The sequence below is a fragment of the Lipotes vexillifer genome, unplaced genomic scaffold (genome assembly GCF_000442215.2).
Source record: "Lipotes vexillifer unplaced genomic scaffold, Lipotes_vexillifer_v1.1 scaffold661, whole genome shotgun sequence".
Lineage (NCBI taxonomy): Eukaryota > Metazoa > Chordata > Mammalia > Artiodactyla > Lipotidae > Lipotes > Lipotes vexillifer.
In genome coordinates, this window is record NW_006796183.1 from 58,555 (window position 1) to 69,108 (window position 10,554).

The 10,554-nt window shown below is 43.6% G+C and overlaps 1 protein-coding gene across 1 annotated transcript in view; it reads left to right on the forward strand.

Moving 5' to 3' along the window:
* Nucleotides 1-10,554, forward strand: part of CFAP57 (cilia and flagella associated protein 57) — a 75,845-nt gene that overhangs the window by 1,953 nt on the left and 63,338 nt on the right. The window contains exons 2-4 of the mRNA XM_007468275.1: nucleotides 5,842-6,158; nucleotides 7,539-7,825; nucleotides 9,796-10,003. Of these exons, the coding sequence (XP_007468337.1) occupies nucleotides 5,842-6,158; nucleotides 7,539-7,825; nucleotides 9,796-10,003 (812 nt within the window). The remainder of the gene's footprint in view (nucleotides 1-5,841; nucleotides 6,159-7,538; nucleotides 7,826-9,795; nucleotides 10,004-10,554) is intronic.

The window sequence follows — 10,554 nt, forward strand, 5'->3', positions numbered from 1 at the left end:
GAGGGGAGATTCTGAGCAGAGTGACATGATCTGACTTATGTTTCAACAGCTTCCTTCTGGCTACTGTACAGAGAATAGATTTAAGGAGGGGCAAGGGAGGAAGCAGGAGACCAGCTGAGAGACTATTGCTATTAATATAATCCAGCTGAGAGAACATGGTGGCTCGAAGCAGGTGGCAGGCAATAGGGTGGTGAAAAGAGATCAAAGCCTGGCTGTATTTTGAAGGTGAAAGGTTTCCTCATGGACCTGATGTAGGTGGGAGAGAAAAGGAAAAAGCAAGGGTTTTGGCCTGAGCAACCAGAAGGATGGAGTTGCTGCTAACTGAAGCAGGAAAGACTTCAGAATGAGAAGGCTTTGTGGAGCGTATCAGGAGGTTAGTTTTTGACATGGGAAGACTGAGATGCCTGCTAAATATGCAGATGGGATCCTAAGCAAGCACTTTGATGTCAGGTCTGGGTTCAAGAGAGAGAGAGGTCCAGGCTGGTGATAGAAATTTGAGGGTCATCAGCATGGTGGTGAAATATTAGGTCCTTAGAATGGATTTGATCCCCCAAGGAGTGAATATGTTTATGAAAGAGAAGGTGAGAGATTGGGCTCTGGGGCCCTCCTACATATAGTGCCAGGGAAATGAGGAACAACCTGCAAAAGAGTCTTTGGAGGAGTAGCCAGAAAGATAAGAGGAAATTCACGCAAGATGTGAAGTATTTCCAGGAGGAATCAGTCACTGACTGGGTTAAAACAATGAGAAAGCATTTACAGACTCTGCAGTCAGTCAGCGTATATTGGTGGCAGGCGCTGGTGATTGAAAGAATGAATAAGCAAGAAAGCCAGACCAGGAGCTCTCAGTATTGTAGTGGGGACAGGTATGTATTCACATGAGCGGGACTATGCAAATGAGCAGCACACCTGCTAGGCCAGGTACAGCCCTGGTACAAAAGCGCAGAGGAGGTAGTGAACTGTTGCCCTTTCCGTCCTCCAGGCAATCTCACCTATGTGCACACTTTAAACTCCACACCGTGACTTTTTAAAAAATTGTTTTCTAAAGGCCAAAAGTAAATATTTCTTTTATTGTTTTATACAGTGTTTGTTTGTATACCAACTTTTTGTTAACTGTTCCTTCTTGTTTCACCTTCCTTTCTTTTTTTCTTTTTTTAAATTTTTACTGGGGTATAATTGATTTACAATGTTGTGTTAGTTTCAGGTGTACAGCAAAGTGAATCTGTTATACAAATACATATATCCACTCTTGTTTAGATTCTTTTCCCATATAGGCCATTACAGAGTACTGAGTGGAGTTCCCTGTGCTATACAGTAGGTCCTTATTAGTTATCTATTTTATATATAGTGGTGTGTATGTATCAATCCCAGTCTTCCAAATGATCCCTCCCTCTGCCTTACACCTCAGTAACCATAAGTTTATTTTCTATATCTGTAACTCTATTTCAGTTTTATAGATAAGTTCATTTGTAGCCTTTTTTTAGATTTCACATATAAGCGATATGGTATTTATCTTTCTCTATCTGACTTATTTCATTCAGTATGAGAATCTATAGGTCCATCCATTTTGCAGCAAATGGCATTATTTTGTTCTTTTTTTATGGATGAGTAATATTCCATTGTATATATGCACCACATCTTCTTTATCCATTCCTCTATCTATGGACATTTAGGTTACTTCCATGTCTTGGCTATTGTGATAGTGCTACAGTGAACATTGAGGTGCACATATCTTTTCCAGTTATGGTTTTCTCCAGTTATATGCCCAGGGTGGGATTGCTGGATCATATAGTAACTCTATTTTCATTTTTTTAAGGAACCTCTATACTGTTCTCCATACTGGCTGTACCAGTTTGCATTCCCACCAACAGTGTAGGAGGGTTCCTTCTCTCCACACCCTCTCCAGCGTTTCTTGTTCGCAGATTATTTTTTAACATCTTTATTGGGGTATAATTGCTTTACCATGTTGTGTTAGTTTCTGCTGTATAACAAAGTGAATCAGCTATATGTATACATATATCCCCATATCTCCTGCCTCTTGCGTCTCCCACCCACCCTCCCTATCCCACCCCTCTAGGTGGTCACAAAGCACCGAGCTGATCTCCCTGTGCTATGCGGCTGCTTCCCACTAGCTATCTATTTTACATTTGGTAGTGTATGTATGTTCATGCCACTCTCTCACTTCATCCCAGCTTACCCTTCCACCTCCCTGTGTCCTCAAGTCCATTCTCTACATCTGTGTCTTTATTCTTGTCCTGCCCTTCTTCGGTTCTTCAGAACCATTTTTTCTTTTTCTAGATTCCATATATATGTGTTAGCATACGGTATTTGTTTTTCTCTTTCTGACTTACTTCACTCTGTATGACAGACTCTAGGTCCATCCACCTCACTACAAATAGCTCAATTTCGTTTCTTTTTATGGCTGAGTAATATTCCATTGTATATATGCACCACATCTTCTTTATCCATTCATCTGTCGATGGACACTTAGGTTGCTTCCATGTCCTGGCTACTGTAAATAAAGCTGCAATGAACATTGTGGTACTTGACTCTTTTTGAATTATGGTTTTCTCAGGGTATATGCCCAGTAGTGGGATTGCTGGGTCATATGGTAGTTCTATTTTTAGTTTTTTAAGGAACCTCCATACTGTTCTCCATAGTGGCTGTATCAATTTACATTCCCACCAACAGTGCAAGAGGGTTCCTTTTTCTCTACACCCTCTCCAGCATTTATTGTTTGCAGATTTTTTGATGATGGCCATTCTGACTGGTGTGAGGTGATACCTCACTGTAGTTTTGATTTGCATTTCTCTAATAATGAGTGATGTTGAGCAGCTTTTCATGTGCCTCTTGGCCATCTGTATGTCTTTGAAGAAATGTCTATTTAGATCTTCCACCCATTTTTTGATTGGGTTGTTTGTTTTTTTGATGTTGAGCTGCTGTTTATATATTTTGGAGATTAATCCCTTGTTCACTGTTTCATTTTCAAATATTTTCTCCCATTCTGAGGGTTTTCTTTTCTTTTTGTTTATGGTTTCCTTTGCTGTGCAAAAGCTTTTAAGTTTAATTAGGTCCCCTTTGTTTATTTTTGTTTTTATTTTCATTACTCTAGGAGGTGGATTGAAAAAGATTTTGTTGCAACTTAAGTCAGAAGTGTTCTCCCTATGTTTTCCCCTAAAAGTTTTTTTAGTATCTGGCCTTACATTTAGGTCTTTAATCCATTTTGAGTTTATTTTTGTGTGTAGTGTTAGGGTGTGTTCTAATTTCATTCTTTTACATGTAACTCTCCAGTTTTCCCAGCACCACTTATTGAAGAGCCTGTCTTTTCTCCGTTGCATATTCTTGCCTCCTTTACCATAGATTAGGTGACCATAAGTGCATGGGTTTATCTCTGGACTTTCTATCCTGTTCCATTGATCTACATTTCTGTTTTTGTGCCAGTACCATACTGTTTTGATGACTGTAGCTTTGTAGTATAGTCTGAAGTTGGGGAGCCTGATTCCTCCAGCTCCGTTTTTCTTTCTCAAGATTGCTTTGGCTATTTGTGGTCTTTTGTGTTTCCATACAAATTGTAAAAATTTTTGGTTCTAATTCTGTGAAAAATGCCATTGGTAATTTGATAGGGATTGCACTGAATCTGAAGATTCCTTTGGGTAGTATAGTCATTGTCACAATATTGATTCTTCCAATCCAAGAACATAGTATGTCTCTCCATCTGTTTGTGTCCTCTTTTATGGCTTTCATCAATATCTTATAGCCCCATGACTTTTATCTCAAATCTGTATTTCAGTCCAAACATCTCCCCCAGCTTTCATCATATCCAGCTGCCTGCTAGACCTCTTTAAAGTTCTGCAGTATGTACCTCACACACAATATATCCAGAATGGAATTTATCATTTCCTTTTTTCTCCCTCTTTCCTTAAGAGCCTACTTTGCCAGCTATCCAAACACATGATAAGGATATGATTACAAAAATAAGCTAGTCCTAATATAAATATCCCAGAACCCAGTAATACACACATAAATGAATACAATGGATAAATGAATTTAATACAACATAAAGGTGGCATTAGTAATTAGTACTGGGATAACCAGTTAGGTATTGATGTTTGGGAAAGGGGAATCACCATGAACCTGAGATGGATTAAAGACTTCAGTGCAAAAAAATAAATAACTAAATAAGAAATCATAAAAAACTGAAAGCAAATAAGCATGTTTAAATCAGAAATATTTGCATGGGCTATTTTCAGTGAAAAACAGTGGACGTGACCTTCACCATGGCCCCTAGCTCCCTTAGCCTGTTTTCCATCCCAGTTGTCACCACCACTCCCATCACCAAACCAGAAACCTAAATGTCATTCATTGCTCCTCTCTCTCCATCAGCCCCTCACCCCACCTTCACTGAGTCCTGGTTTTTCCCCTTAGCATTTCTCTAACATCCTGTTCCCTTCGCCACTACTGCCTTCCTGTTGCTCATTGCTGCCATGTGTCCCGGTTTTTGAAATAACCTGCTGAAGTTTCCTTCCCTCCAGGATTGTCTTCCATACAGTTGCCAGAGGGATCTTTCTACAACACACATCAGACCTTCCTAAGATTTCCCAGGGCCTTCCCATTGGCCTCCCTGGTAAAGTCCAAACTCTCATGCAAGGCTCTCAGTGACCCAAACCCAGGGTTCTTCTCAGAGGTGCAGGTGTTCTCTGCAGCCCTTCCAGAGAAGCCCACGGGCTGGTCCAACTTGCTGCAGCTTGTGTGACGCAGCAGCATGGAGTCCGTCGTGTCACTTTCTAGCACAGCTTCCCCTGCCTCTCTCATCCGCCCTGCCCGGGGCTTGTATCAGGCCGAATTACTGTGAGGCACAGCCTGGGGCCTGTGACGCTTTTAGGAACCCAAGAAAATATTTTAATTTTAATTTATTTTAAAATCAGGAAAAAATGAATATAATACTAGTGAATCTAGCATGGATTATATTCTTCTTTAAGCCAATGAGTCATGAAGTATAATTTTTACCATATTTTAATGGAGGAAGGGGCCCATGAAAGCAGAAATGCCTAGGGCCCATGAAAATTATAATGCAGACCTGATTACATTACCCAAATAAAGCATTTGCAGTTTAATCTTTACATCAGGCTCTGCTCTCTAGAGGCCCATGGCCTTCATTCTCACGCTTGTTACCTCATGGACAAGAAGAATGCTCGACCACCAGATATCGCCTCTTTATTCCTGAAAAATGGATAGAATGCATCCCTCCTGGTTTCAAAGGAAGCACGGGCTTTACCATAAAGCCCATTCAGCAGACCTCTGCATCTGTCTCTCAGCCAGAATGTCCCATAGATCACTTAACTGCAAGGGAGGCTGAGGAATCTAGTGGTTAGCGTCCCAGCCTGGAAAGTGGAGGAAGAGTATTGAGTGCTGACTGCTCAGGGGATAAAGGCCTCTGATCTGACCCTACTGCACACTCCAGACCCATCTTTGGTCACCCCTGGCTCACAGGGGATGCTCAGCCATCTCCCACCATGTGAAGTTCCCCCTCCATCTATACCCTTTCTCACATTCACATCTTTGCCCTTCCTGACGTGCCCCACCCTCACCCCTCCGCCACACTTCATCTTCCTTCAGGAATCCTTCCCTGACTTCTCCTCCCACCATGGCCTCAGTGAGGTGCCCATCCTCATTATTTTCATAATAACCCAGACACAGTTGCCCCAAGGGACACAGGGATTGACAATGACCTGTTTCTGCAGTTTTCTCCTGTTGCCTCGGCAGTGCCCACCATGGTGCCTGGTTCATGCTGAATCTTGGTGAATGCATGATCTCCGCTCACCAGCTCCTCTCCTTTGTTTGCAGGTTCAGACAAGAGTCAGGGCATGTTGGCCTTGTCCATCAGTCCCAATCGGCGATACCTCGCTATCTCCGAGACTGTGCAAGAAAAACCCGTCATCACCATTTATGAACTGTCAGCTGTTCCTTGCCGAAAGCGCAAAGTCCTTAATAATTTTGGCTTCCCAGTTCAGAAGTTCATTTGCATGGCTTTTTCTCCAGACTCCAAATACCTCTTGACCCAGACCTCACCTCCAGAGTCAAACCTTGTCTATTGGCTGTGGGAAAAACAGAAAGTAATGGCCATCGTTAGAACTGATACTCAGAACAATGCTGTCTACCAGGTACCACCCAGCATGACAAGTATGGTGCAAATTATTAAAAAATAGTACAAGCTGTCCCTCATTAAATGCTTTTTCTGTGTCAGGAATAGTGCTAATTTCTTAAAATGCATTTTAAAATTTGCCTCACAACACCATATAAGGTATGCATAATTATTGTCTCTGTTTTAAAGATGAAGGAACTGAGGCTCCAAGAACTTAGGACTCCCTGACTCCAAGGGCTGTGTTCTTCACTTTGGCCCAGAACTGCTTTCTGGTCCCAGGTCAAGCCCAGAGGCAGGTTGATCAAACTTGCTGTCTCTCCCTGATCCTGGCCTCTTCTGGGCAGCATTGCGGGGCAGTGGGAAGACTTCAGGAAGGTGGTGTGAAGTGGTAGGTCTTTAGGAAGCTGTCCATGAAATCGCACTTACGTGGGGAGCAGAAGTTTCTATCGTGGTTTGAGGGCAAAGTGAAGAGGATGTGTCGGGGGGCTGGTTGGGGCCCAAGGAGGCTTTTCTTGGAGCAGTCAACCTGGTCTAGGATCTAGTGCTCAGTTTTTCAAGTCCAAGCACTCAGTTCTGTTCATGTTCAGAGATATTGGCTAGTCAGCATCTCGGGCACAGACTCCGTTATTCTCACAAGAGTCTGGCTTGTGAACCAGCATGTCACAACCAGAACACACAACATTTTTCCAGTGTATTTCCTCCCTGGTAACAGAGTCCTTGGGAGATGAAATTAGTAGTCAGAAGGTTGCTTGCTGATCACGGAATTAGAGCAAAGGCAGGTAGAGCCCGAAGATTATTTCACCCAGGTCACAGTAAGGCATGATATGGCATCCTATTCAGAGCAGGGAGCACCTCCTCTCAAACAGATCCAGGAAACATTCATTGGATGCCCGCTCTGAACCCGGCACTGGGGATACAGAGATGAAAAAGCCACAGCCCCACCAGGTGCTCACCATCCAGTGGAGGTGACAGGTTGACTGCCCATGACTGCGCATTGGGATGAGGGTAGAGATAAAGGAAGTTTAGTCCCTGACATGTGGTTCCTTTGCCCTGAACAGGGCACGTAAACCTGCCAAACCCTCATTTTATGCTTCCAGCTGAGCCTTCCTTCCATTTTGTTGGCACAGAGTTTGGTGATTGTCAAGACCTGCTCATCTTGCTTTTTGGCCTTTGTCAGATGACTTTTGAAGGTTTCCTAGGTTAAAGACTCATGGGATGTACAAATATAATGGATATAGATCTTTCCTCTTGTCAAATATGGTCTTAAAATTATATGAGTTAGTGATGTTTAAAAGATCCTATGAGCTACCTGGGATAACTCGTAATTAGTAAAATGGGAAATAATGCCATCAAGTTTAGTTTTATATATCTTTTTCTTTAATTCCTTCCCATTTTACAGGTGAGCTTCAATCCCCAGGATAACACTCAAATTTGTGTCACTGGAAATGGGATGTTTAAGCTTCTCCGTTTTGCTGAGGGAACCCTGAAGCAAACTAATTTTCAGAGGGGAGAACCCCAAAACTATCTCGCCCACACCTGGGTGTCTGATGACAAGATTGTTGTTGGCACTGATACAGGCAGGCTCTTCCTCTTTGAGTCTGGAGATCAACGCTGGGAGACAAGTATCGTGGTCAGGGAGCCCACCAGCGAGATGAAGAACCTGGGGGTGATCCAGGAATCCGAGAGGTAACGGCACCCTCTGGGCAGGAGCTCTTGGAAAAGTACACTCATCATGGTAATAGCATTACACCGAAAACAGCATTCTTTAAAAATCACTCCTATCCCCTCTACCTTAAAAATCAATGCTTTTCATTTTCCCTCTGCCTTTCTAGTGTTCTTCCACATTCAAGCACAAATTTGAAAGTTATGACCGTAGCCTAGATACAATTCTTTTTATTTTTATACCTAACCTCATTTTATAAACGTTTTAGTATGACTAGTCTTCAAAACAACAGATTTTCAAAAATATGTTTTCTAATGGCTGCCTAATTTACTAAATCAATTAAATAAATGTCCATCAAGCCCTTGCAGTGTGCAAGGCATCTTGCTAGGTGCTGGGGACACAGGTCCTAAGACCTTACAATTCAGTGGGAGGCACCAGACCAACAAGGAAGTGCAAGGAAATGCTGTCGGTCAATCTGACAAAGCATATGGGCTAAAGTGGGGGGTCAGGATAGAGCTGTCTATTTTACCTGTACTGCAACCAATAATAGTCGTATCTCACCCATATTGGAAAGTACCACTGTGTGTTCTAGACACTGCCTTAAGCACTTTATATATATCCTCATTTGAGTCTTACCCTAAAAATTGTATATTATTATCATGCCCATTTTATAGATGAGGAAACTGAGGCTCAAAGAGGTTAAGTGCCTCACCCAGTATCACAGCACTGTTAAATGACAGGTCAGGATTCAAACCCAGACCTGTCTTACCCCAGAGCCTGAGCCCTTAACCACAATGGCACACTGTAGATGCCTCTTCCTCAATGACTTTGGTTTCACCCATTTTCACCACCCTCCCTGCCAATGACGTCTCCTTTTTTATCGTGATTATGTTGAGAACTTCCTAGTAAGACCATATGCCCTCCAGTTTTCTGGGTTCACCATCCTTCAGTGGGTCCAGGGCTCTAAGAATAAAGCTCAGACTCCTGAGCCTGGCCCACATGTCCCTGCTGCTCGGACCCTTCTTTACATCTGCAGCATCAGCTCTTGCCTCTGTCTACCGCACATGCCTCGTGTACTCTCCTGCTTCTGGGCTTGGTCTGCCCCCACCCCGACCCCACTCCCCTGGACATAGACACATGCCTGACACAGTCCTCTTTGTCCTTCACATCTCAGCTGGGAGCTCTCAGCCTCTGCTCATCTCAGATAGGTGGTCTTCCTCTGTAACTGTCCTCAGAAAACCGTTGTTAGCTGCTGACTGGTTGCTCCCATCCTACTCAGCTGCCCTTAACAGTCCTTATCACATGCCCCCTAGATCATCAGCTTCTCAGGGCAGGAACTGTGTGAACTTATTTACCATTGTTTCACAGAGCTGTTAACACAGCATAACTCCAGTAAATGTTATATGAATGAATGAATGAAAACGTGTGAATGAATGAAAGAGAAACAATGGAAGGAAGGGAGGAAGGAGAAGGGAGGCAGGGAGGAAATGGAAACCTGGATTCAAATCTAAGCTCTTGGGACTTCCCTGGTGGTCTAGTGGTTAGGACTCCATGCTTCAACTGCCGGGGGCACAGGTTCGATCCCTGGTCAGGGAACTAAGATCCCACATGCCTTGCAACAAGGCCAAAACAAAAAACAAAACAAAACAAAAAACAAACAAAAAAAACAAGTCTCAGCTCTTCCCCTTACTAATTTTGTGATCTTGGAAACAACCCCTCTGAGCCACTTTTTTCCAAACAACAAAATGAATATGATAATAACAATGAAAACAGTGACCACACAGGTTTGCGAGACTTCCACATGAATGCACAACCTTCCATCTTCCATGGAGCTCGGGTAGCATTCCCAGCCAAAGGGGAGCATTTGGGCCGTGGGAAAGGGGCTCACGCTGGTTTCTCCCACACCCAAGGACAGCCCTTCTTTCTCATCCCTAGCAGGATTCATCTCCTTGGAATCGTCTCTGTTATCTTTACATGCTGTCTTCTTTTCTAGCCTGATCGAATTTCCAACAATCACCTCCCCAGTCCCTTCCTACAAGCAGGTCGTGATGGCCAGCAGCCACCACCAGCTGTCCCTGCCCCAGGTGTCTGCCATCGCAGCCTATTCCAAGGGATTTGCCTGCTCTGCTGGGCCAGGGAGAGTTCTACTGTTTGAGAAGATAGAAGAGAAGGAGTTTTACCGTGAGAGCAGGGAAATCCGGGTAAGGAGGGGAGGAAGAAGCAATACTGGGGTCCAACTGGCATTTGTTCTCTGACAGCAGAGCACTGACAGGGCGTCTGGTGCGGGGAGAGGGGCTGAGGGCTGAGCCATTTGTCCTGAGGGGAGTTTTAGGATGGGTTGGACAGAATTGGGGTATAAAATTGGGGAGATCCGGACCTGACTCGGGGGAGAGAGCTTTGGCAAATTCTATTTTCTCTTTGAAGTTCAGTGTTCCCATAATGTATATTGATATTTAATGTCAAGAAAACTACCTGGTACACAGCAAGCATTCAGTAAATATTTGGGGAATAAGTGATACAAACTGTTGTGGAGAGAGAGCTTATCTGGTTGCGGAAGAACCAGGAAGGCTTCAAGGTGTTTGAGGATAATCTTTGAGGAAGGGTCCTAGAGGTTTGACAGGAAGAGACGGATCAGGAATTCCAGGTGAAAGGAACAAAATTAAGCAACGGCACCACTGACAGGGAGCAGGTGGTGTGTTTGTGAGACATCTGTTGCCCCGTGGAGGAGCCTAACGTCACTTGAAGGGAAAGA